The 26,150-nt window shown below is 55.1% G+C and overlaps 1 protein-coding gene across 4 annotated transcripts in view; it reads left to right on the forward strand.

The window, feature by feature from the left end:
• Nucleotides 1-26,150, forward strand: part of ZMIZ1 (zinc finger MIZ-type containing 1) — a 231,216-nt gene that overhangs the window by 125,770 nt on the left and 79,296 nt on the right. For all 4 annotated transcript variants that reach the window (XM_033129777.1, XM_033129776.1, XM_033129780.1 and 1 more), the window contains 2 exons: nt 4,083-4,196; nt 11,409-11,514. In XM_033129777.1, the coding sequence (XP_032985668.1) occupies nt 4,083-4,196; nt 11,409-11,514 (220 nt within the window). The remainder of the gene's footprint in view (nt 1-4,082; nt 4,197-11,408; nt 11,515-26,150) is intronic.

The following is a 26,150-nucleotide window of genomic DNA, read 5'->3' on the forward strand; positions in this document are numbered from 1 at the left end:
CAGACTGAGGTGCATTTGTGAGAGTGAGCAGGCTGTCCATATGCCCCCCACCCCCAGGCCATCCAGAGCCCCCTGCATCCTCCAAGCCCAGTCCTACACTTCTGGTCAGACACAGCTTGGCACTGACGTCCGTCTGCTCCCCAGCTGCCCGAGAATGACCACGGCTGGCTGAAGACTGTTGATTCTCAGACATCTTGTATCCTAATTAGAAGAGAAAGGCGAGCAGGTCTGCATGCTCCGAGGGTGATGGATGTGTCGGCTATTCCTACCTCTGACTGGTGGGGCTGTGGGGCCTCACAGCCTCCAGCTCTCAACTTTTGTCCCCAACGCACTTCTGCAGCATGGGCTTCCCTCCCGCACCACCCACCCTGGTTCTCGCCCGTGCTATACTTGCCACCCCCAGCACCCTGCTGCCTGTCTTCACTCCACGCCTCTGACTCAGCCGCCTTTCCGCTGTCTCATCCTTGGCTACCCCGAGAACCAGTGCCCTCTCTCTACGATGCACCCCACTCAGAGGTCACAGGCACATCTGGGCTCTAGGTGCAAAGCTGTGCAACTCAGCTAATTCCCGCACAGCCGCCTCGCTAAACCCCAGATGCCCTCCTGAGCATCTATACCCCCATCTCTGAGCCCCAGTGTTTCCTGGGCACCCAGCTACTTCCCCAATCCTGCTCTTTCTCGCTTGAGCTATAGGCCCCACAGGGCATGTATCAGGCCTTTCATCAGCCTGTGTTCTTTAGGGGCAGAAGATGCACCGTGTTCATCTCTAAGTCAGCAGAGGCTAGTGTAGTACCCAGACCAGGGTGAGGCCCAAGTGTGCTGCGGGGAAGGAGGCGGGCGTGGACTGATGGATAACTCAGGGAATGAATCAATGGTGGACAGATGGACATATGGATGGGCAGTTAGGAGGGGGGTGGTTGGATGTAGATGATGGATGGATAAATGGGTGAAGGAAGGGATGAGCGGGTGGTTGGATAAGTTCTGGATGGATAGGTAGATAGGTAGGTAAATGAATGGATAGATGAGTGATGGATAAAGTAGCGAATGGATGAATGGGTGGGTAGGCAAGGGGATGGATGGTTATGAACTGATTCAGTTGTGGTTGGATGGAAGGATGACTGGCTGGATGGATGGATCATTTGATTCATAGATGGATTGACAGGAAGGTGCATTCATCACTTGGTCTGGGTAGCTAATCCCTGGTCTGGGCATTCGTTGGCGTCCCCTACTCCTGTCCCAACAGACTCAGTGGCCAGTGGATGTAGCCCAGATCTCCTGAGGAATTGTGGAGATGGCCAGGCTTTCTGGTAGGGGACAGGATATTAGTATCCAGTCACAGCCGCAGCCAGGGAAGCGTCTGCCTCTGAGTCAAATCTGTGCTCCCATCCCCAGACCATCAAAGGCTAGCCAAGCTCACCCACCCAGTCCTGGCCTCTCCATGTGCCACTGGGGACCTGTTCTGAAGTGGCCATCTTGAACCATCCTTTGGCCAGTTAACTGCTCACTGACCATTTCTGCGTGGGCCTGGCCTTGTGCCATTTAGGGTTCCAAAGGTGAACAGGGAGCTATTTCTATACTCAGGAAGCTCGTAGGAGAAACAAGAAACAGTGCAGAGGTCGCAGCATACAAAGCAATAACAGCGTTTACCTGACGTGTCCTCTGTAATGGGAATGTCATTAAGTCTACTGTTTCCACACCTTTCAGCAGCCCTGCAAGCTGTCATCACCCCATTTTACAGATGAGGGATCTGAGGCTCAAGAGCTTACCCAGGGCTGTGTGGCTCAGGGCTGAGATGGGATTTGCTCCAGGTCCGTCCTGCTCATTTCACTACATCACTCTGTGCACTACAAAGGCACCGAGAGGGGCAGGGGACGGGCCAAGGCCACAGAGTCATTGAGCAACAGCCCCTGAATGGGGTGCCGGACATTCTACCAGTGAGTTGCGCCCACAGGTGACCCCCCAGAACCCAAGCTGACAGTCACTTGAGCTGGCCGGGGTGAGGGTGGAGAAGCTCAGAGGTGGGCTGGCCCCATATGGAAAGCTGAGCGCTCAGAGGCCAGGACAAAGCTGGGCCACTGAGCCTGGCCTCAGAGGCCACTTGGGCCCCGAGCCCCGAGGGAGGGTGGTGCCAAGGGTGGAGGGGTGGTGGGTGGGCAGCTCTGAGAGCAGCCTGTGCTGGCTGATGAGCCTCCTAATTGGGTGTGACATCGTGTAAACAAACGGAATAACTCGGTTAGCAGAGGCAGGCTGCTGGGCAGGGAATTAGCTGGTTTGCTTGGCTTCCCACATGGAGCCCAGGTGCTGTGAGGCCTCGGAGGGGGCCCGTTTTAGAAAGAGGGCACGGGGCAGAGGTGAGAACCCACTGCTGCCCTCTCAAAGGGCGTGTTTCTATATGTGGAAGTTCCTCCTGTCTTCTGCACATCAAGTGCAGGAGCTCTGTCTTTGCAGAAACAGCGCAGAGTCAGGGCTGTGAGCTGCCGGGCTGCTGAGTGCAGCTGTGCTTCCAGGGGAGCCTCTGGGAGACAGTCGGGGCCAAGGGCAGCCCCACGTGGGAGCACCCCACGCACCAGGTGCTTTGCCCCGGGGACGTATAAGCCTCACCTTGTTTAATCCTCACCACGACCCCGTGGCAGAGGGCTGTGTTGCTGCCCACTTGTTCTCTTTCTTTCCTTCATCTCTCCCTCTCCTTATTCTCCCAGGAAAGGATGATATTCTAATTTGTTCCCCTTTCTTCCATCCAGTTTTAAGTCTTGCCTTGTACAAACCACATTGTGACAACAGTCATGTAACCCTAAGCAAAAGAAACAAACAGTCCTACCCCTAGCCTGTGACCTCCCATCCGCATTTTACGGATGAGGTTTGGAGAAGTGAAGACTGCCTTAGGTCAGCAGCTGGTTAGGCGGTGAAGCCAGAGTGTGACCCCCCAGGCCCTTGCCCCACAGGGGCAAGCACAGCGCTTCCTGCTCCCTCCCCAGTTCTGGGACCTGGCAGTTCCTAAGACCCCTTCCTGCCTTGGCTCTGAGGCCAACTCACGCTGCAGGTAGGGATGCTGCAGTCCCCGGGGGCAGCTACTGTGCCCTGTCTCTGCCAGCACCGAGGCCACGGGCACCTCAAAAGGTACCATCTTTCCCTTGGTAGCTGCTTACACTCCGGCCCTCGTGGTCACCCTGTATATGTCCCACTAGAGGACCCACAAGCCGTCACACCCAGCACTGAAATCCCAGCTTTGTCCTAACCTGCTCTGTGACCCTGGGCTCAGTGCCTCGCTCAGCATGGCCTGGGACGTCATGGATAAGTGTTAACGAAGTGAGGTGTGGCCCTGGAATCCGCCCCACCCTACCCCATCAGCCCTGTGGCTGGGGTTTGAAGGAGGATCTAGAGACCTTGGCATCAGTCTCTGCTGACTCAGACCCCCAGACTGGGAAGGGCCTGAGCTCAGGCCGGGACCTCTCCCAACAATGCCAGCAGCCCCCGAGCCGAGCCAAACTAGGAAATCGGGTCGCTACACCACGGTGTGACAATAACCTGACCACAGTGTGCTTTAGTCCACCTTCCCAGCTGGGTGTGGCCTGGACGCCTATCTCTGACCGCCCTGCTCCCACCCTGTTTGGCTGTAGCAGAGTTTGCTCTGAAGCCAGAGCTGGTGTGTATGTGAAGGTGGGGGCGGGGCGTCATTAAGAAGAAACCTCCAGGGCCAGCCTGTCCTGGCTCAGGGAGAGCCGCCTCCACGTATTGTAGCCAGATGCCACCCTCCTGAATCCTGCAGGTTCACCTCCCCCATTGGCAGCATCCAGAAAACACTACTATCTGCTGTCATTGCCTTCCTCTAGACCTTGGTTTTCCTATCTTTACAATGGGGCTGCTGATCCCCATCCTGCCAGGGATCCGGCCTGGGGCAGAGATGCAAAGGGAAGGGGCGGGGGGTGGGAATTGGAGGCAGCTCGTTAATCAGCCCGTCCCTTTCTGCAGGTCTCCTCCTGGGGAGGCCTGGGGTCTGCCCCACTCCTGGCCCCACTGCCCACTGCTGCCCGTGCTGACCTCGTTCTTGGGGCCTTATGCTTCTTCCTTTCCCTCTCCCACAGCACTTACAGAACCCAGCCAACTTCCACAATGCCGCCACAGAGCTGCTGGACTGGTGTGGAGACCCGAGAGCCTTCCAGCGGCCCTTCGAGCAGAGCCTGATGGGCTGTTTGACGGTGAGTCCACACGCTCCACCTGCGTGCTCCCAGAGAGGATGGCTAGGGTCTGGCACGCCCAGTCAGGTGTAGGGGAGGCTGCAGACGATGGGGGACCAGAGAGAAGAAGGCTTCGGTGCTGGAGGGCGTGGCCCGTCTGCGCACACCCCTGACATAGGCACCACGGTCTGATGGGGAGACAGAGGATTACGTGGATGACTTGGGTTCCCCACTTGGTGAGAAAGACAGGGCCTACTTTGGGGGAGTTCCAGGTCTGATGGGAGTAAATGTTCCATCATAAGCACAGCAGAGAGACTCTTGAAGGGTTTGCAGCCATCTACCCAGTCATTCATTCATTCACTCAGGTAAACATCTGTTGTTCATTCATTTCATTCATTCACTTAGGAAAACAGCTCTTTTTGTGGTCATCCACCGACTCATCCGTTCACATAAGCATTTTCTGAGCTCCTATTACATGTATCCATCTATCCAAATAAACACAGATTGATCCCTTACTTATCATGTACAATCCCCTCTGCTAAGTTTTGCGAGACCAACAATGAATAAGACTTTGCCAAGCCCGATTTCCTCTTTAGTAGGAGAGACAAATGTGGAAAGAGATGGCTGAGAAAATCGTGGACAAGGTAGAAATAGCACAAAGAAAGGGAGCAGTGTCTGCCTGGAAGGCTAGGCCGGTCGTGGAAAACTGACAGAAGGAGCCACTTACACACCTTTAGACATCTGATCCCTCCGCACAAGCAGCTGAGGATAGCAAGAGCATTCTAGATTCTAGGCACATGGAACGGCACATGCAATGGCCGAACTGTACACCAGAGCCCAGAGAACTGAAATTAACTCAGTTTGGTGAGGCTGTAGGATACACGCGTGGCAGAGGCCAAGGCCAGAGCTGGTGGCATGATTTGCCAGGCAGAAGCTTGGCCGCTGACAGCCACACGGAAGGAGCGTGAGGCTTGTGAGGGTCTCCAGCCACATGACCTGTATTCATAAGTGTGAGAACACCTCAGCCTCCAGCGAGGGCAGCTGCTCAGAGGGCCCTGAGTCAGTTTTGAAGGGAATGTGGGTAAACAGATTGCTAGGGAGCCTGGCTTCCCCAAGGCTTGCGTAGAAGGGGCCAGGATGGATGCCTGGCCAGGCGGGTACAACGGATAAAGTCCACGGGCACGGTGTTTCCTGTACAGCTGCCGGCAGGAGGGAGGCGGACGGCCCGGGATGGTCCTGGCCTGAAGTGAAAGGAATGGCAACAACAATGTGGGCCAGCATTACCAAGCACGTCTTCTGTGCCTGACACTGAGCCTGGCCCACTGGACATGCCTTCTCACTGAATCCTCTCTGTGCAGCTGCGCCTGCATCTTCCCCACTTTATAGAGAAGGAAACTGAGACTTGTGACTGACGTCCCAAGGTTACACAGCCCGTGAGAAGTAGACCTGGGATTCGAGCCGAGACCCATCTGCCTCCAGAAAGGATGCTCCTGGCCATTAGGGATGCCAGGCAGGGATAGAGCCAAGACCCTCCCAGGCTTCTCTATTTGTCCAAAGCCGACACCATCTGGCCCCCATTGGGGCCACTGGGCCAAATCAGGCAGCCACCTGCATTGCCCAGCCCTCCTCATCCTTCAGCCCACTGGGCGCTCCCTCCCCAGCTCCCTTAATCCTCTTTGTGGGGATCCTGGTTCAGGCTAAGCCCTGTGGGCAGGGACAGATGTTACCAGAGGCCCCCTCACTCCCACCCCAGCTGCAGGCATCCAGAAGTGAAGGAGGAGGTAGGGATCTCACACAACACATGGCTGCATCAGACAATGGCCCTAGCCAGGCTGGATGGGCAGATGGGCATGAGATGATGACCAGGAACTGGCTCTGCCCTGGCCTTGTCGTTCATTTATTCATTCAACAAACATTCATTAAGTCCCTGAAGTGGGCCAGGCCCTGTGCTGGGCACCACAGGGAATACAGTTGAGCACAATGGACCGCTCTCAAGCAGCTTACTTTCCAGTGGGAAGGCTGGCAGCAAACACCGTGCCCCCTCTCAAGGGTGTATGTCCTTACTTACACCCGTTGAGAGGGGGCAGGGTGGTGGTCAAGGAAAGTCTCCCAAGGCGGGAACCTCCAGCTGAGTCCCTAATGGTAGAGTCAGCTAAGGGAGGAGGAGAGGAAAGGATCCTCTAAGCAGAGGGAACTGCTAGTGCAAAGGCCCTGAGACTTGATTTGTTCAAGGAACAGAGCACAGGAATGGGAGAGGGATAGGAGATGAGGCTGAAGTGGGAAGCAGACACCAGCTAAGACAGGGCCTGCAGAGCAAATGAGAAGAGCTTAGATATTTGAAGGGCAACGCGGAGCCTTTAAAAGTGTCTTAAGCAGGTGAGTGACGTGATGTGATTTGTGTGAGGCTAGGAGCTCTTAAGGGGAATATCCATGGAGGGTCAGATGCAGGGATTGTGGGGTGCTCCCTGAACGAGGAGGTCCAGGGAGGACCCTGTAGGATCTGACAGGACAGGGAGTAAGCTGTGCTTTCCCAGGCAGGGGAAACTGGACAAAGGCACGCTGCCAGCTCTCCTGGGCCTCTCCTCATTGCACCCCAGGTTAGGGCATACCCTTGGTTAAAGGGCCAGCTTTGCCCCCAAACCCTCCAGCCTGCTGCTTAGCCAGAAAGATGCCCTTGGTTCACTGGCCACAGCTGCAGAGACCTGAGTCTGACTGTTCCTGGGAGCTCACTAGAACCAGTGGCAGGAAAAGGTGGAGTCATAGAAGCCCAGGCAAGTGCCTTGGGCACTGAGGGTGTCACTGTCACCTTGCACCCTGCAAGGTGGGCAGGAAAGGGATCATTACCCCTGTTTTACAAACAAGACAACCGAGGGGGTGGGGAGGGGGGCAGCTTGCTCTAGTCCCAGGCTGGTACACTGACTGCAGCCTCACCCCCCAGCCCCAGGGCCCTGTTGCCAGCCCTCCCCTCCCCCGGCATCCTTACTCCCCACCCTGCCCCGTGGGGAGGGAGGTCAGAGACCCCCAGGGGCCTAGCCTGCGAGCCTTTCGAGCCCCCCAACACACGCACCCCCCGCCCCATCCAGGTGGCAGCCTGAGCACTCCAGGTTGCTGCAATCCCCTGGGTGATCTCGGGGAGCAAATTCCTCTGGATCCGGCTTACTTGGAAGATATAAATTAAAAACCACTTAGCCTCGGGCAGAAAATGGACACGTGTGCCATACCAGCTTCTAAGCAGCTCGGACACAATTCAAGTAAGAGGCTCTGGACCACCAGGCTGGGCCCTGGGGTGAAGAGCCCTTCGGGCCACTGCCGGACTCCTGTCCCACCCTCCCCTTCACGTCCTCTGCCCCCAGGATGCAGAAGTGCGGGAGCCCAGGGCACCACTTCCTCCTCAGGACCAGGTTTCTCCTGATGATGCTGGCGCTCGCTCTCCTGGCCCCCTCCGTTAGCAGCAGAGCTGAAACCCCTCTCTGGTGTCCCCCTCACAGTCCAGCCTGCTGGACATCCTCCCTCTTCCTTCTATAAGAAGGCTCAGGTGGTCAGAACACAGGAGAGGGGAGTCGGAAGAGGAGAACAGAGACCAGTTAGCACAGCGGCAGGGTCCTCAATCTCTGCAGTGAGGAATTCCCCACAGCCCCAGAGACTTCCCTGCTGAAGCCCTGGGTGTACATTCACATACAGCCCTCGCTGAGCTGCGTGCCCAGTCCTGGCTGTCACTCTTGCAAGAAGGGCATTTTGTACCCATTATACTTATGAGTACACTGAGGCCCAGAGAAGTTAAGTCTTGAGTGAGATAGAACAGCTAGTAAGTGACAGAATCGGAACCCAGTCTCATGCCTGACTCCAAAACAGCAGTAACAGCCAGTGCAAATATCAGCCTACCCCTGCATTGAGATTGGTAGCAAAGGGAAATGACAGTTCTGCCCTAAGGGGTTAGGGTATAACCATGAGACAGAACTGGGACACATGGAACAGCCAGAGCCATTATACATAACCCTGCAAATGTAGGACATTTGTAGGACCCTGCAAATGTCGAACCTTTACAGGAGAAGAACCTGAAGTTCAGAGAGGTTAAGTAACTTGGCCTTAGGTTGCACAGTATAGGGTGGAACAGGATTAGAGCACAGGCCCACCATGCCTCCAGTTACCTTGATTATCAATCAGAAAGGGCTGTGGGTCCAGCCCCCTGCCGGCAGCAGAAACTCCCGTAGCATCTCCCAGACAGCCTGTCCTGCTTTCTGGCCAGTAGGCTCAGCACTTTTCACCGCAACACACTGGTTTTATGGGACTAACGAACTTGCCATGTGACCTTGAGCGCGCCCCCCCCACTCTCACGTGTGGGCTTCAGTTTCCCTTGCTGGGCATGTGTGGCTGGGCTCCCTGACGTGTAGATCCCCCTGGGCCCCAGGGTCTAGGTCTCAAACAGCCAGGTCCTGCAGGACAGCCTGAGGAGCACAGAGTCGGCTTGGCTGAGCTGGCTGGGCCTGGGCAGCCAGCAGAGGGCAGCAGCGCTGCAGCCGCTCACCTCCCGCCTTTATGGAAGAGGGGTCTTCCTAGCCCACAGGACCTTCCTTGAGTGTACCATGCCCATTGCACTGGGCACGTTACTTGGGCTGTTACTCTCCGAAACACAACAGGCTACTCAACTGAGCTCACCCTCCCCACCACTGTCAGTCAGACCCCACCCCACAGGACTTTGTTGGGGGTCCTCAGACTGGGCCAGAGGAAGCCAGGGGTGGACATGAGGCCCTGTAGGGTCACAGGGTCCAGCTTAGCCCACTCTGCCACACCTGTGCTGTGTGATCTTCCGCAAGGTCCCACCTTCTCTGGGCGTCAGCTTCCTTGTCAGTGAAAGGAGGCTGTTGGAGCCAATGAGTCTTCTAAATGCTGGTGCTCAGTGGACTTGGTGACAAACAGACACTCCCTGCGCCTCTGCGGGCCAGGCCCAGGCCTATAGGACAGCCCTTGTACCAGCACCAGTCCCCTCTTGCTCAATTTAACTCGTTGTTTTTTAAACCAGAGCAACAGGATTAGCCAGTATTGGCCAAACAGAGGGACCTTTGCCTTCCTGCCATCAGCCTAGGGCCTGAAGCTTCTCCAGGCCAGTTGGGAGTTATGGCCTTAACCCTTTGTGGGCTGAAAAAGAACCCCGATCCTGTGGCCCAGCTGCGTGGGATCATCCCGGCCCTCTCACGGACAAGCTTTGGAACCTTGGGCTGTTATTCATCCTGGGTTTCCTCATCTATAAAACAGATGCTAATACCCCCTTATGGAGCTGTAAGCATTTGGTGCTTCACTGCGTCCAAAACATTTACTTAGCCCGTAGCACCTGGGAGCCAGCTTCTCACTGCACTGCTCATCCGTGTGGATGTTCCCCACAAACAGCAGCCTCACTGATGGACCAGGCCAAACGGACTGTCTGTGCTTGCTTGAATCAGTCCACCCAAGTCTTTTCTACCAAAGGGGGAAGGCACCGTAGTCAGCATCTGAGTGAAAAGACCCTTCTGGAACCCTCTCCCCTCTCTGTGGAGTATCTGTCTGCCATAAAGAATTAGGGGCCTTAGTTTTTCTGCTTGGACAGTGAGACTAGCGGTGAGGACACCCCCGCCCTGGCGTGGCCCAGAGACTCTGGAACATGGTGTTTGCGTGGCGTGGGGGTGCATGAGGACCACAGTACAGGGGCACGTGGAGCCTGTGGGAACCAGGCCTGAGCCGAACAGGAGACGTCTGGGTCAGGGGCTCCTGTTTGTCATAGAGAAGCTGAGTAAATGTTCTAACCTGAGAAAGTCCCTTTTTCCTCCCTGCACAGGGGGTTCCCAGTGGATGGGGTGGGGGGACCTGTTCCAAGAGGCTCTGGTGGTCCTGGGCAGAGGTAGCCACTGGCTCCTTCCTGGTTCCCCATATAGACGATGTCTGGGCCTCAAGTGTCTGTGTTTGTTATATGAGAGTGTTGGCCTAGATTAGTAGTTTTGCCTCCCTTTTAAGGCCTAGAGACCTTATAATGAACCCCTAAATATAAAGCTGGTGATGGGGAACTATTCTAATGGCTACAGAGGCCAGAGCTCCCTGAGGACCTCCAGCACCTCTGGAACAGGTGGTCTCTAGGGGTTTTCTCCGAAGACAAGCCCCACATCTGGGAGAACTCCTTGCCCAGTGAGCCATAACCGCCCCAGCTGCTTCCTGAAACGACTCCATTTTCCAAGGTCCTTCCTTCTTAATAAGGAAACCTAATTTGCCTGCTGTTAACGAGGAAGGCAGGCAGGAGGGAGCAGAGCTAGCAGCCTTGGGACACCTGGGAGTGGGCTGGGAGGGAGTGAAGCCTGATGGGTGTGGGCCTACAGAACCACATGGGACCCCAGGAGCACCCATTCCACACTGCACCCTGGGGGGACTGCCAACCCTCCCAGGCCCTTGCCGTCCCCCTTCTGAGGCTCAAAGAGATGGGTGGCACCTCCAGGGTCCAGGTACACAGCTGTTGGTCAGCCACCACCGACACTCTTATGGAAGCCTCCTATGTGTGCCGAGCCGGGGCTTGGCGCAGAAGACAGACCCTAGGCTGAGCGTGAGAGCCCTGCACTTTCTGGGCTGGGGCCTGAGGGGCTGCACGGGTGCTTGCCCGGAGCTGAGCACTGAGGAGCGTTAGGTGTGTCCATCTGGGGAAGCCTCAGCAGTCCATTGGACAGCTCCATGGGAGCTGTGTGTCCTGTCAGTGCTTCTTACCTGTAAACACAGACTCAGGAGGGGCCAATGCTCTGGGTGGGGCCCTCCTTGGAGTAGTGAGGGCAGCGAGTGAAGGACGGGGGAGAGGTGGTAGGCATGGGAGACTTCCTGGGGGCCAGGGACTTGGAGAGGAGTCTGAAGAACTGCTCTGGGGGAGCAGAGCCCCGGGCCTTCAGCACATGTGCTACATCGTCCCCAGCCAACTGCTGGAATATGGCCAAATTTGAGTCCTTGAAAGCAACAGGGCCTGAGCTTTGGGATCAGGCCCACCACCTTACTGGAAAACCCCTGAGGGCAGAGGCCGGGATCCCAGAGCCGTGTGTGGAGAAGGGCCTTGTCAATTTTGCTGAGTGACTGAATGAGGTACAGTTAGAGTCCCCGCTCTGCCTAATCTTGGGGACCTGCCTTAGCCTGCCCGCCTCGCCTGGAAAATGGATACATCCACCGCTCTGGGCTCAGAGGCCGGGTGAGGGCAGTGACTCACTGCTGCTCTTTCTCCCCCCTTGGCGACAGGTGGTCAGCCGGGTGGCAGCACAGCAAGGGTTCGACCTGGACCTCGGCTACAGACTGTTGGCTGTGTGTGCCGCGAACAGAGACAAGTTCACTCCGAAGTCTGCTGGTAGGTGACCACTGAGGGCTCCACAGATGTCACTGGGAGGTGGGAGGGAAACCGGACTCGAACCCAGGGCTGTCGGCCACCCCTGTTGGCTGGTACCTCAGTTGGTCCAGGTGTGCTGTGAGCCTGCAGAAACAGCAGCTCATCCACCGGGCTCCAGAGCCCACAGGTGAGTCTTGTCCCTCGTCTCAGGAAGTATTCTTACCTGTGGGGCCACTTCAGGGCCAGCGAAGGGCCCAAGGCACACCACACCCCAACAACAGGCTAAAGAGAGCCATGCGTCTGTCTCATTTTATTACCACAGTGATCCCTGCACATAAGCATTGGGGTCATTCCCACTTTATAGGTGAGGAAACTGAGGCTCAGAGAAGCTGGAGAGATTTCCCTGGGTCACACAGCTGGAAAGTGGCAGAGCTGGAATGCAAGCCCATGCCTGTGCTCCAGAGTCACCATTATTAACCCTGACACTCCACGGTATTCACTGAAAAATATTTTATTTAACATAAAAACTAATCCATACATTCAGGGTTCTAACAGCCTGCTCTGCATAGTATCCTCCGTTGCAACTTTGTTGCTGAATGAGACCTCATGACTTCACATTAAACAGGCCACGGTAGGTGGCAGGCTGCATTCTGTCTGGGAGGGTTTTAAGCTCACGAAAGATAGAGTGGCACATTCCCCACCATCCTCATTGCTGAAGCAGAGGCTGAAGCAATGTAAGCTTTAACTCCGACAGACCTGTCACAAGCCAGCCCTGTGACTTGTGGAGCACGTGGTCTCTGAGCCTCAGTTTATCTCCCTGGGAAAGCTTGAGTGACCATGAGACCTACCTTGCAGGGATCACTGTAAGTTCTAGAAATACATACAGTGACTACTAGCACAGTGGCTAGATGTTGACATGCTTTATCTGTCGGAACAATTCATTGAGAAAGAAAAACATCAGTTATTTCCTCCGTATAACAATAAAACAGACGTTTTCTCTGAATTCGTCTATCGGTTCTTTGGAGTATAGGTAGAAACAGCCTTAATGAAAGTGTTTAACGGACGCTTCACGGTGTGTTTTCCTAAGTGTGCTCCACCCCTGACCTCTTGAATGTGGGTGTGGGGTCCCCTCCACGTGTGTGGTGGTCTGTGCACAGAGACTGTGGGGCACCAGTAAACAGGCCGTGAGGTCGTCTTAGCCGTTAGCTACTGCGCATCAGCTGCGGCATTGACCCGCTTGCCAGAACACGGTCTTGGAATCTCACAAGTGACGCCTATTCCTGATGGAATCTGCAGTTTTCATAGTAACTGAAGTCAATGCAGTTTTGACAAGGTAAAAATTGCTCCTTATCCAGAAACCGTCCCCATCCGTGTCTCTGTTCAGCACCTGCTCTGTGCAGGCGCCTGGTCAGGGACAGGTGACAATGAAGAGGAAAACAGACGTGGCCCCGCCTCGGGAAACCTACAGTCTGGAGCAGGGGTTGGCAAGATTTTTCTGTAAAGGGCCAGACAATAAATAGTTTAGGCCTTGTAAGCCGTAACAAAGCAACCGTAGACGATACGTAAACAAACGAGTGTGGCTAGTTTCAATAAAACCTTCTTTATGAAAGCAGGTGATGGGCTATAGTTTCCTGACCTGTGGTGTAGAGTGAGAGAAAAACATTGATCAAATAATCACAGAGGTGTGTGTGTGTGTGTGTGTGTGTGTGAGAGAGAGAGAGAGAGAGAGAGAGAGCTGTGATAAGTGTCCTGAAGGAAAATCCAGGGATACCATGAGACCACTTGGGGGTGGGGAAGGCTTCCCTGAGACCCAAAGTTTGAGTAAGAGTTGAGGAGGTGAAGAAAAGGAGGAAGAGCTTCTTCCCAGGTCAAGGGAACAGCCCGAGCAAAGGCCCCGAAGTAAAAGGAAGCATGGCTTTTGGCAGAACGAAAAGAAGGAGCAGTGGTTCCAGAGTCCAGAGGCAGAAGTCAGCAGCAGTTAGACACACAGGGCCTGTCTTGAGGGTTGTGTCTTCGTCCGAAGAGTAACAAGAACAGAGCTAAATTCTCATTTTGTGAAGATCAATCCAGCCACAAAAGAACAGCTTGCGAGGGTTGTGGGCGGGAGGCAGCGGCCATGTGGATGCAGGGAGCCGTCTGACAGATTGCTGGGAACATCAGGGTGAGGATGCCAGTGGCTGGCCCAGAAAGGCTTCCCTTCTTGTGGAGTGGGGTGAAGACAAAGGGGTGAAGCTAGGGGATAGGTAAGAGGCAAAACCAAGAGGGGAAAGCGTGGCCAGAGGGATGGGGGGAACACAGGAGACTGGGCTGTCCCAGAAGGCCCAGCTCCTCCCCAGTGGGGGAGGAGAGGCTCAGGGCATCGTGCAGCCCCCCCACCAGGGGTCTTTCATTCCCCAGCTGGTATGTGCTGGGTGCTCTCCCATATCTTGTTGCAGTGCCCAGCTTTGTGAGCCCCAGGGTATTATATACATTTATGGATGAGGAAAGTGAAGCTCAGAGAGGTCATGTGACTTGCCTGTTGTCACACATCTGGTAAATGACAGAGCTGGGACTTGAACTCATGGCCTGATTCCAGCCCTAAGGCTCTGCTCATTCCATCACAGCTGACTCTGGGGCTGGTCAGGGACCTAGATTTAGGAGGCCTCTGTTCTTCTGGACCAAGATCTGGAAAGTTGCTCCATTGTAGAGAGCCCTTCATTTCGTGCAAGTCTCTACAGCATGGCCCTGCCCTCCTCTAAGTGGTATTTCTAGCATCACTTCTCCTGAAACAAGCGATTTGTTCTTTCCTCCATCTGCACCCCCTATTGTACACAGCTCTTTACAGTTTATAAAACCTTTCCCCTGCATTGTGTCTATTAAGTCACATGATGTGCCCTGGGCCCCTGAGGTGAATTCTCGGCACACCCATTCTGCAGATGAGAACACTGAGGCCCAGCAATGCCTTTGGCTTAGCTATCACTTGAATTTTCCTTATTAGGAGTCAAACCTTCATCAGCACTGACAGCAATGACTAACTACCTTTCACAGACCACCTCCAACCCTCAAGAAGATGGGCCTTGCAGCTTTCAAGATACCAGCCATCCGATACTTGGCCTGTCTTCTGGGAAGGCCTGGTGCCAGTCTGAAGGGGGTGGCTTCAGCTGCTGGTTTCATTGGGGATAAAGGGACTGCCGGGGGCAGGCTGGACCACGAGAGAGGTGGAGGCCACAGGGAGCAGAGCAGTGACCCCCAGTTGCAGAGGCATCTCCAGCACTGGCTCCTGTGTCCCATGTTGCCCACCTCCTAGAGCTGTGGCCTCATCTGTAAAGAGGGATTATAATGCCAATTTCACAGGCTGCCTGTGCGGGTTTAATATGATTCCCTAATCAGGCAAGCTAGGGGCTCAGCTAATACCTGAGGCATAGTGGGTGCCAAGAAAATAGTACTTTTCAGCCTTCCTTCTCTGTCTCTGGCTGTCTTTTCCCCAACATGGTTCCCAAATTCTCAAGGCGCTTTCTGCCCCAGCAAGGCTGTTTCACCTCTGCTCTCTTTCCTGAGTCTCTGTGGGCACAGGACCTACTGTAACCCCACCTCTGGCTGCAGCTGTGAGGGTCCCTGTGGCCTCAGCTGTGTGTGTAGGGGCCACGCTGACCACAGCTGGACCTGCCAGTTCTCTCCCAGCCAGACCTCTGCATTCTAAAACACGCTCTGTCCTCAGAGCTCCTGCAGCCAGCCTGTGCTTCTTCTCCGCCCTCCTGTCTTTCTGTCTCTGTCTGGGCTCCCACTCTGTCTGACTGGCTGGTGCAATTTGTACCCTCCCAGTCTCTCCCCCTGCTTTCTCTCTGAGGGTCTCTGATGTCATCTATCTGTCTGTCTGTCCTTCCCTTCCCTGCTGCCTCTCAGACTTTCTCCGTGTGTGCGCACACGCGCCCACGTGCACGTGCATGTCTGTGTGTGTGTTTCTGTGTGTGCGTCTCTCCTCGCCTGCCTCTCCCACCCCTTCTCCTACTTCGTCTCCCTGTCTGTCTCTCTTGTCAGGAGGCCAGGTTGGGGCCAGATGAGGGCTGGTGGGATGAGATCATGCAGCAAAGAGCGGTGCTTTGTCAGGAGAGATGGCGGTGAGCTGGGCTGGGCTGTGCGTGCCAGCATTGGTGGGCTCTGGAGCAGGAGCTCAGGCCTGGGGGGCAGTGCTGCTCAGGGTGTGTGTGTGTGTGTGTGTGTGTGAGAGAGAGAGAGAGAGAGAGAGAGAGAGAGAGAGAGAGAGAGCAGACGCTGCAGCAAACCGCCAAGTCAGGCGTCTCCACGTGGGCCCCTCGGATACCCAGCCCCCAGCTCTTTGTTCTGGTGCAGCCTTTAGCTTGATGCTCGCACACGAGAGTACAAGCTCACGCGCTCACGTGGGCAGGAGCCTCCTCATCGGAAGGTCCTTGGGGGCGACGCTGCTCCCTCCTCTGCCTCGGTGCAGAAGGTCACCTGCCTCATCCCCCAAGACCACGGCATGCCCACCCACCCCACTGCCACTGCGTGCCAGCCTGCAGCAACTTGGCAGGCAGTGCTGAAATGTCAGCCTCCTCGGCACCGAGCGGGCCCATGCCTGCTGGCTACGTGGGCGCCAAGCACCAGGCAGTCGCCATGTCCAAGGTCCCCAAGAGCCCTCTACATGCCTCTGCTACTGTCCGCGCTTGAATGCCTCTGTGTCCCCTCAGCTGACCTCTGTAAGCAGCCCGGCGGCGTGTTAAAATAATAGAATAGGGAATGTGAGAACCCAAGGGATGGGGAAGCTCAGGACCCAGAGAAGAGGGGACCTGCCCCAGGTCACAACAAGGCAGGGCAGAGCGCACACAAGAGCTTGGGGTGCCTGGTGCCTGTCCTTGCACCCCTCCTGTCCCCCTGAGGTAGCTCAGTGATGGCTCTGGGCGCTCGTCTGGGAGGTGAGAGGCATAGGGCTGTTGGCAGAGTGGAAAATGTGGAAAGAGCAGCAGGTACAGGCAGTGCCAGGGTGTCCTAGGGGCATCCTGGGAGAGGCGACCCGTAGGCATTGGAGAAGGGAGCAGAGAACTTAGGAGTGAGGTCAGGGACCTCTCTTAGGAGAGAGGTCAGGGACTTCCTTCCTCTTCCAACTGGAAGAGGAAGGAAGTCCCTGAAACCTCCGAGGAAGAGGAGACTAGCCTTCCTTGGTGACGAGAGGAGGGCGGTTGTCAATCCCCCACCTGTGAGCTGGATGTGGCCTAGAGACATCTGAGGTCCTACTGCTTGCTGGTGTTTTAAAATGCAGATTAGTTGCCAACACTTGCTCTTGGGGAGATTACAGGTTCAGTTAGATGCCCGGCTTCCTTTCACTGGGAACCTTTGGGCATGACTGACTGAAGGGGGCTGACCCCCACCCCACCCCCCATTGTCTTACATCCAAGCATTTCTCATAGTTGGAACCCCCCCCCCCCCGCGGCCCCCGGGCCCTGTGGACATGTGCGTTTCTGACCTCTGTTCTAAGCACACGCTCACATCCAAACACAGCAGCCTCAGCCCAGGACCAGGAGGGGAAGCCCAAGCAAAGTGGATCGCTTACTTTGTGTCAGGCAACATCTGCTTGGTCTGTTTCTCTGATGTGCTGACAGCCCCCGGAGGAGCTGACTGCCGACCCTGAGAAGGGCACTGAGGCACGGCCTGGGCCCCCGCCAGCCAGGGATGTGAAGAAGGAGGAATGGCATGGGGCGCCTGCCTTGCCCCTCCCGGTCTGGGGTCCACACAGGAGGGGCTCGGGCAGGGTTCAGTCCTGCTTTGGAGCCCTCAGTCCCAGGGAGCCTTTAGAGCAACTTGTGCAGCAGTCCCAGGACTCAGGGACAGACCTCACCCCCAGGTGGCTCTGTGGTGAGTGTCCCACCTCAACCAGAAGTTTGGGATGGGACCCAGGCATCAGAGGCCAGCCAGGTCATTTCACCGCCTCTAACTTAAGCAGAAGGCAGGTCATAAGCCGTTTCCCTCTGTCTTTGAAAACAATCCTTCCTGCTCCCACCTGGCTGAATGGGGTCTCTCAGACCTCCACGGTGGTGGGGACATTCCTGGCCTCCCGTCTCCACCCTCACACCTTCCCCATGGCCTCTGTCCACCCCTCTCTGCCTTTGCCCACCCCAGAGCCTGCAGGCGCCTTCCTGTCACCATCACCGGAGAGGACAAATGGCCTCATTCAGGGACACCCTGCCAGATCTGTCTCTCTAAGACAAAGCTGTGAGCAGCTCTGTGTGAAAAACGGCTTGCGGCTGCCCAGCGAGCGGGCGGGATTGCTGGGTGCAAATTGCAGGGGATTTGTTAAAGCCTGCCGGCTCCCCCAGAGACAGTGAACAGGCGGGCCCTCGCCCTTGAAATGCCAGGCTGCCTGGCTGGGCGCCTTGTCAAGGCCAGGACAGACTTCCTCCTGCATACCAGTCCCCACCCCCTCATCTGAGCTCAGCAGAGCTGAGAAGTGGGGGAGGGACTCGCCTCCCTTCCTCCCGCTCGGGCCTCTGCACTCCAGGTCAGGTCCTACTCTGGAAAGGGCTCTGGGTTTCATCACTAGGCCCCTGGGAACCGACTGGCGGTCAGCCCTGTTTAATGGACGAAACCTGTTCACACACTCACCTCCCACGTATTCACCACCGTGGGAGAGCCCACTGAGGCTCTTAACAGCATGCCCATTTTATAGAGGAGAAAACAGGCACCAAAAGAGAAGACGCAGAACCAGGTCGCATGGCTTCCGGGGCTAGAAGCAGGACTTGAACCTCTAGATGGTAATATCTGGACCACAGGGAGCCATCCCCCTTCTGAGTGACCCTGAGTGAGTAGGTGGGGTCGGAGGTCCTGGGCCAGTGGCCCCTGGCTCCCCTCTCCTCTCCTCCCCCAGCTCCCTGAGGGCTGAGGCCTGGGAGCCGCTGGCCTCACTTTGTGCTTGGAGGGAAAGAACAGTGGAGAAGAGCCCACGTGACGGAGGGTTTGTGGACACAGCGTTCCCAGGCTGAGGAATTGGGGGGAGGGGTGGCTGTGATGGTCCCCGGGGTGTCCAGTGAACAGTGAGGAGGGCGCAGTGCCATGGAAGAATGAGAGAGGGCAGATTTAGAAACAGCTAAAAGGCCCTGGAAAAGGGAGCTGAGTATTTCAGTGGCCACTCTACAGCTGTTGAAAACAAACTCTCCCAAGAATTATTACTGTATGGAAATGCTTATGACATAATATTTTTTAGAAGGGTAACAAAATAGTATATATGTTCACTATGACCTCAACCAGGTGCAAAAACAAAACATAAATTTATTTAGGCACAGGAAACAGAAAACAGGGAATATACCAAAATGTCACTTAAAAGTAATGACTCTCTCTGGGTGGTGGGGGTGACTGTTTCTGCAGGCAGCACGGATTCTGTTTTTAAGCAGAAGCAGCGAAGGTCGTTGTGGGTTGTTTTGGAGTTTGGCTGGAGTGGCAGGGGTGGTGTGAGACAAGAGCGCCCCTGTGTCCAGGCCAGCTCAGCAGTTTTCCCCGCGTAGCCCTCTCTGGTTCCCTGAGAGCCCCCGGGGGCAGGCCTCTGCTGGTGAGGAGGCTCTTCTTCCTGTCTCCCTGTCTTCTGCGGGATTAGCTCATCACTGGCTCCCCCACAGAGCCCGGCTGTGCAAGGACATCGCTGCCTAAGTCCCAGCTGGTAGATACCTGCTTTCCAGGTCTGTCCAAACTGATGAGAGGGGGTGTGAGGATGAGAGTATCGGCCCGTGGCAGTAGGGCCTGGGGGCCAGGACGCTGAGAGGCAGTGCAGAACCCTCCCAGGATAAGGCTGCTTGTTGTACCTGGAGCTTGGGACTCCTTGCCCAGGCCACACGATTGGGGCAGGGGTCTGCGAGATGTGGGAAGGCATCGAGGAGGCTTGGGAAAGCCAGGCTGCTGGAGGAGCCTCAGTGAAATGATGTGTCTGCATCTGGGTTCCCCCAGATGCAGACCCTGCAACAAAGATTCCAGTGCAAGTGACTTTTTAGAAGCATGCCAGAAAACACTGGTAGGGAAGCAGGGAAATGAGACAGGGAAGGGAAGGAGGTTGATGAAAAGTGTGTTGTTAAGCAAGTTACCTGCTGTGGGCACCTGCGGGGAGCTCTGAGAGACAGGAGACCTTGTCCTCAGCCTGAGAGGCAAGGACAAGGAGGTATTTATTCAGCATCTGGCATCCAGTGTTGGTTGAGGGCTGCTTGGGACCAGGGCATGGGTACACCCCACAGCACTTGCCTGGGTGAAAGCCGCCAGCAGTCACAGTGCACTCGGTAAGCAGAGGGCAGGGCGTGTGGTGAGGCACGCACAGAGCCTGCCACAGGCGCTCTCCCAGGGTCAGACATCTCCCAGCCTCAGCGTCCCTGCCATGTTCTGGTCCCACTCATATTGTGATCACATTCGTCACATTGTTCCTCGTTCATCATGACTTCAAGGTAGGAATTTTAAAAGGCAACTTTGTATCTTATATCACTACCATAACTTGCAGACCAGTCTCCCTTGCCACCTTTAGAAACTAACTGTCAAAATAAAGACAATAGAGGCCCCCCAGTGTCTGGGTTTAGCTACAGGTGCCAATTCCATGAGCTCTTCGCCAGTTAAAAAGGGTGGTGGCTTTAGGAAACTGAGACTTCCCTCCTTGAAATAACAACATCCCAAACGTGGGAAGACAGCTGACCTGACGTTGGTTTTCTCACGGGTCCCACGACCACCCAAGCCATCTCAGGGGCCACAGTCCCTCGCCTACACTTGAAGGTGCCTCAGTCAAAGGGGACGGACCAATGAGACCCCAGGGGGTTGGCTGCCACCCGCTACCGCCATCTCCCCTGGGCAGGTCTAGCATCAATTTCTTCCCCAGTCCAATGCATCTACACCATTTCTTTACCTTCACGGCGACAGAAAGACTGGTCTTTGACGTGAGAATACCTCTCAAAAAATACTAAAAAGGAATTTTCAGGGCAAGGAATGATTAGCATCTTGTGCCAGGCCCACTCTGCGCTCAGCATGGGGGCTACAAATGCAAATAAATGCACCACACACAGTCCCTGCTCCTAGGGTTTGAAATAAATGAATGCCCCCATTCTGTAAGGGACAAATGACAGTCATCTTACTCCACACAAATACAGCCCTTCACGGCCGTCCTTGTCCCAGGCACATGAGATTCCCGAGGCGGGCTGATTCCCATTTAAAGAAAAGGAGACTGGGGCTCTGAGGGGAGGTAGCCCTGGTAGGGGCAGAGGTGGGACCAGAACTCCCTGCTTCTCTGCAGGTGTCGTCCCCCCCGCCCCCCAGAGCTGACAACCTCTGGGGAGATGCAGAGCCACAGGGTCAGAGCCCTCTAGCCACCCAGATGGTCACCCTACAGCCACAGTGCTACCTTCTGCCTCCCAGCCCAAAGGTGCATCCAAGACAGAGGTCCTGCCAAAACAGTTCCCACCAGCCCAGGGTGCCCTGAAGATGCCATGTCTGCCCCTGAGAAGTTAATAAAGCCATTGGCAGCAATTAATTCTGCAGAACAAAGAGCCAGGTAAGAGGATTAAGAAAACCAGAGCTTTGGTTTTAAGATGGAGCTTAGCATTCTCACCCCCGGAGGAGGGATGTCGGAGGATTCTCAGGTGTGAGAGTGAAATGGAGCAGGGACTTGGCAGAAAGTGGTTCTGGAACTTTAAAAGCAAGCATTGCAAGCCACAGCCTTGTAAATACCTTCTGGGTTAGACAGACAGACAGGAATTAACGATGTGCAGGTTACCAGCAATCTTGCCTATTTCGACTTACAGGGCAGAGCAGGGCACCTGGATTAAGAAAACGTCTGCTGAAAGCGAATACTTGGTCAGCATTTTTTCAGTACCCGGCACCATGAGGAGCATCTGTGAACTCACTCACCCACATGATGATTCTAGACCCATCTCTCCCCTTCCCACAGATGAGGAAACCGGTGTTTAGGAAGATTGAGTACTTTGATCAAGGCCACTTGGCTACAAAGAGCCGGAATTGGGATTCTAACAAGAATATCTGACCCTGAAACCTAAGCTGCCCATTATTCTCTTTGAGCAAGCTGAAAAGAAGTCCTGGGAAAGGCTTGTTAACGGCTCAACAGCTTGTCCAAATCACCTGAATTGCTTGCAGGTGGAGACATTTAAGTACAGTATTTGACCATGCTGTGTCCTTGGTAGGTTAAACACCCACCCGTCCTGGAGCTCGTTCTACACTCGAGAGTCCCATGGACGGTGAGCAGCAGAGCCTGGCCCAAAGTAACCATTCAGGACACGTCAGCTGTTACTGCCAAAATTTCCCAGTCGGCCCCAATTTCAAATATATTTTCTAGAAACCATTCAGCTATTTCATAGAAGCAGCAGTTAAAAGCTTGCCTGGGTGTGAATCCTACCCAGCCTCCACTCACCAGCTGTTTGACCTTGGAAAAGTCCTTTTACCTCTGAGCCCCACTTGCCTCATTTGATAAAAGGAGATGATAACAATGCCGACCTCACAGGCGTGAGTGAGTTCACATACCTAGCGGCGTAGAGTAAGGCCTGGCGTACAGTAAGTGCTGTAGGCATGTTAGCAATCTGACTCCCGTATGTTGGCATTCACACTTCCTTAGGGTGCCTCTCGTACCTGGAGGTAGCTAAAAGCCCCGTCTGTGCCTGACCCTGGATGGTGGTTTGTGTTCTAGGATAATGTGGAACCTCTGTGTATAGGTAGGGCCAAGGTAAGTGCCAACCACATTCACCTCCCAGTGAGGAGACGAGTGGAATCCTGTTAACTCAGGTTGGGGAATGGCCCCTTCCTGAGGCTCCAGCCTCAGAAGCCCACATCTGTCTTTAAGACAGCCGAGGCTTACGTAGGACTAGGAGTGCATCTCCTTACCCCCAAGCAAAGTAGGCTGGGTTTCAATGGGGGAATGGAGAGCAGAAAGCTGAGGAAGGCTGGACGGGACCAGCAGGACCCTGTCTGTCTTGGGCTGGGGGAGTTTGAGGGCCTCTGTCTCACCAAGTCTCCCAGCAACCCCTCCCAGAATTCTTTCAAGAGAGACAGTAACATTTAAAGTGCCGTCTGGTGGGCTCCTGCTTTATTCCAAGCACTATGCTGGCTGTTACGAACATCAGCACTGATCCTCACAATGGCCCAGCCCATTGTATAGATTGGTAAACTGACAACAAGAGATTTATTAACTTGCCAAAAGTAACTCAATTCCTTTGTGCGAAAAGGCAAGGGATGAGTGGATAGATGGGTCTGAATGGATGGCTATTTGCACAGCGGAGACCAAAGAGGAGAAGGAAAGAAGAAAGAATGAGGGAGGTAGGGTGTGGACCAGGAGGAAAGGGCCTTCCCCCACTGCAAGTACTTGCTCCTTCTTCTGGAAACTGTGGTTCTCAGCCTGCAGGCCCCAGCCCTCCGGGCACCACACTTCAGTGGCCCTCGAGTCAGATCCAGCTAGCTGCTGGTACAGGGTTGGCCTCAGGACATGCGCAACTGAGATCTGGACACCAGAGTGGGGACAACATGGGACAGGGGTCCAAGCTCAAGCTTCAGGATCAGGCTGACACGCGCTCAGCTCGACTCCACCACTGCCATGCCATGTGTGACCCCAGCCTCTCGTGAAATGATGGGTACAAAGTACTTAACACAAAGGGCTGCATGCATAATTGTGTTGATTATCATGTCCTGCCTTGTAGTACAGGTTCTGAAACCTACTTGCTGTGTGACTTTTTGCAAATCACTCTAAGCTTGGGGTCCAGCAGATCTAGAATCCCAGTCTCCTGGCTGGAGAGGCAGCAGTTCCATTTCCATGGCAACCCAGCTGCCTCTCAAGGGACCATCTGGATCACGTCACCCTAGCAAGGTGCTGCCCAGGCAACCAGGTGTTTGTGTTTGTGGAAGCTCTGCAAGGTGGTAATTCCCCTCACTGGAGACAGGGTGGTGGCCGGGCAGGTGGCTGAAAGGAAGTATGGCCACATGGGCCACGCCTGCCCTTGCTATTCCTGGGCTCAGAGAGAAACAGACCCCAGTCTGGCCAATGACTTTCCTTGAGGAGCGATTAACAGTTGCTTCATTATATTCCTAGGCACATTTCCTGGCTTGTTGAGGCTGGCCAGGTGGAAAATGGTGCCTGGGGCTGGACTCCTGTAGGGAATTCCAAAGGATCCAGTCTCACCTGTTTGGGATGAAGAGCCACTATTGTCTCTAGCAGGAAACAGGAATTATTAGGATTAGGAGGTCTGCCTTTCAAATGGGCACATAACTATAACAGCAAAGACTCAGTGCAAAGGATAAACTAATTCACCGTTTCAACAATGGTGCGTGGACACCTGTTTATATGCAGACGTGGTGATTGGCACTTAGGAAGCCCTAGAGATTGCCTGTACCCTCAGGAGCTCACAGACCGGGATGTGCTTAGGGAAAACACAAAGTCAACAGACCTACATCAGCAAAGAGGGGAGCTGAAGAAGAAGGGAACCCCCTGGAGGCCAGCTACTTCCACCCGGAAGCTCCCAACCCAGAGAGGGTTGGAAAAATAAGGGACAGTTCAGGCACAGCCCTTGCTCTGCCATCACTTCGCATAGGGGAACCCCTTGACTCTTACAGCTGCCCACAAGGGAGAGCTCTGTCCCCTTTCTCAGACGGGAAGACTGAGGCACAGCAACGTGGAGTTCATGCCCAGGGTCTGGGCTGGGCAGAGATCAGAACTGGGTCCCTCTGCCCCCACAGTGCACCCTGTAGGGGGAAATTGCTGTCCCGTGGGCTGTCTGGGGAGACGCCGTTTCCTAGAAGCCTGAAGCCTCTCTAAGCTGAGTGAAATAATCCTCTGCCTCTCTGTCCTTCTGTCTTTTCCTCTCCTCCCGCTCTCCCTCTCCCTGCTTCTCTCCTCCCTCCCCCTTCCCTCTTTTCCTCTCTCTCCCTCCCCCTCCCTCTCTTTCCTTCTCTCTCCTGCTCTCTACTTCATTGCCATAGTCTCCCCTTTCCCCTTGGGACTGCAGCTCCATGCACCACTGGTCCCCGCTGGCTGCAGCTCAGCTCTGCCCTAGAGTCACCTGCAGACTCTCGCCCTAGGCCTCCGGCTCACTGCCCACGGATGCCCTGTCCTGCGCCAGCCCAGGCCTGGGCTGTGCCCCACAAATGCCTGCTGTTGTTTCCTGCTGCCCCCTCCCAAGCACCCTCAGCCGAGGAAGTGACATAATTGCATGTATTGCCATTTTCTCCAGGCGTGTGGTCTTGAGCCCACTCTCAGATGTGTGCCCCAGATGTTTAGAATCACTTCCTCCCAATTAAGCTTCTGCGTCTGTGGTGGGGGGTGGGGGCGGTGTGGAGACGTAAGGGGCCCCTGTGTGAAGGGCCCAAGTCTGCAGACAGGGCTTGGGAGACAGAAAATGGGAACCTCCCTCCCTGTGCACAGATGGTGGGGAAATGGGTGTGCTGCTGTGCTCTAGGGAAGCCAGCCTCTGGGAAGTGCAGCCAGACATCCAGCCCACTTCTCCATGAGGCACGTGGAAGTGAGCCTCCTGGGTAGTCTCCAGGGAGAGATTGGTGTGCCCACTCCCTGGGGACAGGGCTTTTGCATCTGGTTCTTTGCCTCCCACTGTAAATGGGGAGAAAACTGGGGGAGGAGAAAAACAAAAGAGGAGGAGAAAGGCGCTGCCCCCTCTAAAGAGAGAGAGGACTGGGAGTGCAGGGGACCCCACAGGTCAGGGTCTGTTTCCTCTGAGGCGCTAGTGTCCTGGGCCCGTCAGGGCTAAGCTTTGGGGTCTTGGGGGCCCTCCCTGTGCAGAAAAGCCTGCCTCAGCTCCTTATCACAGACCCCTCATGTGCACCCAGCCAGTAGGTGGTACAAGGAGCCGTGGCATCCAGGCGGAAGACAGAGGGTGGGTCTCGGGGATGGGAGGGCCCAGCGTCCCCAACTTGGCAACCAATGCACAGGGGACCACCTGAGGCCATGAGACCCATGCCCAGAAATACCAATTCTGCAAGAAATCTTCGGAGGTTTTTAATGTTTTCCCCACCTCTTATTTAAGACCCAGTGCTGCCCAGTCCAGCTATGACTGAGGGCTCTCAGGTGGCCAGTTCTCCAATGGAACTTAAATCATTGAGGACCAAGGTGGCGACAGATGGACCCGTGAGTTATAGGAGGAGGAAGGGTCAGTCTGTAGAGTGCGTGGGACTGTGTGGTCTTCACCGAATACAGAAAGAGGTCTCCTGCCATGTCAGCAGGGGCGGATTGGTACTGAGGTGTACCTGAATTTAGCTGGGGTGGCAGGGGGTGGGGGACAAGACCCTTTGAGGGGTAGAAATCACCCGCATGGTGAGTGTCCAGCCACGGAGGTAGGCCGCTCGGGGCTTACATCCTGCTCTCCTGCTTTCAAGTTGTGTGACTTTCGGTAAGTGACATCACCCCTCTGAGCTTTAACTGTCGTAGCATCAGGAAATGGGGTTAACCATACCTCCCCCCAGGTTGTTTGTATTGAGGATTAGATGCGCTGATGGCCGGGAAGCTGTGCCCTCCCGTGTTGTGAAAACTTGTGTCGTGAAAATTTGGTATCCATTTGCCACATCGCAGTCACCGGGGCAAAACTGGCAGATGAGAGGACGCTCCCCCCAAAGTATCAGCTGTGAGGAGAGAAGGCTGGGCTGGGGAGGAGGATACTGTGTGCTCAAGAGGAAAGGGGAAGCAGGAGGACAGTGTACTT

This window comes from Rhinolophus ferrumequinum, chromosome 16 (assembly GCF_004115265.2).
Source record: "Rhinolophus ferrumequinum isolate MPI-CBG mRhiFer1 chromosome 16, mRhiFer1_v1.p, whole genome shotgun sequence".
NCBI classification, from domain to species: domain Eukaryota; kingdom Metazoa; phylum Chordata; class Mammalia; order Chiroptera; family Rhinolophidae; genus Rhinolophus; species Rhinolophus ferrumequinum.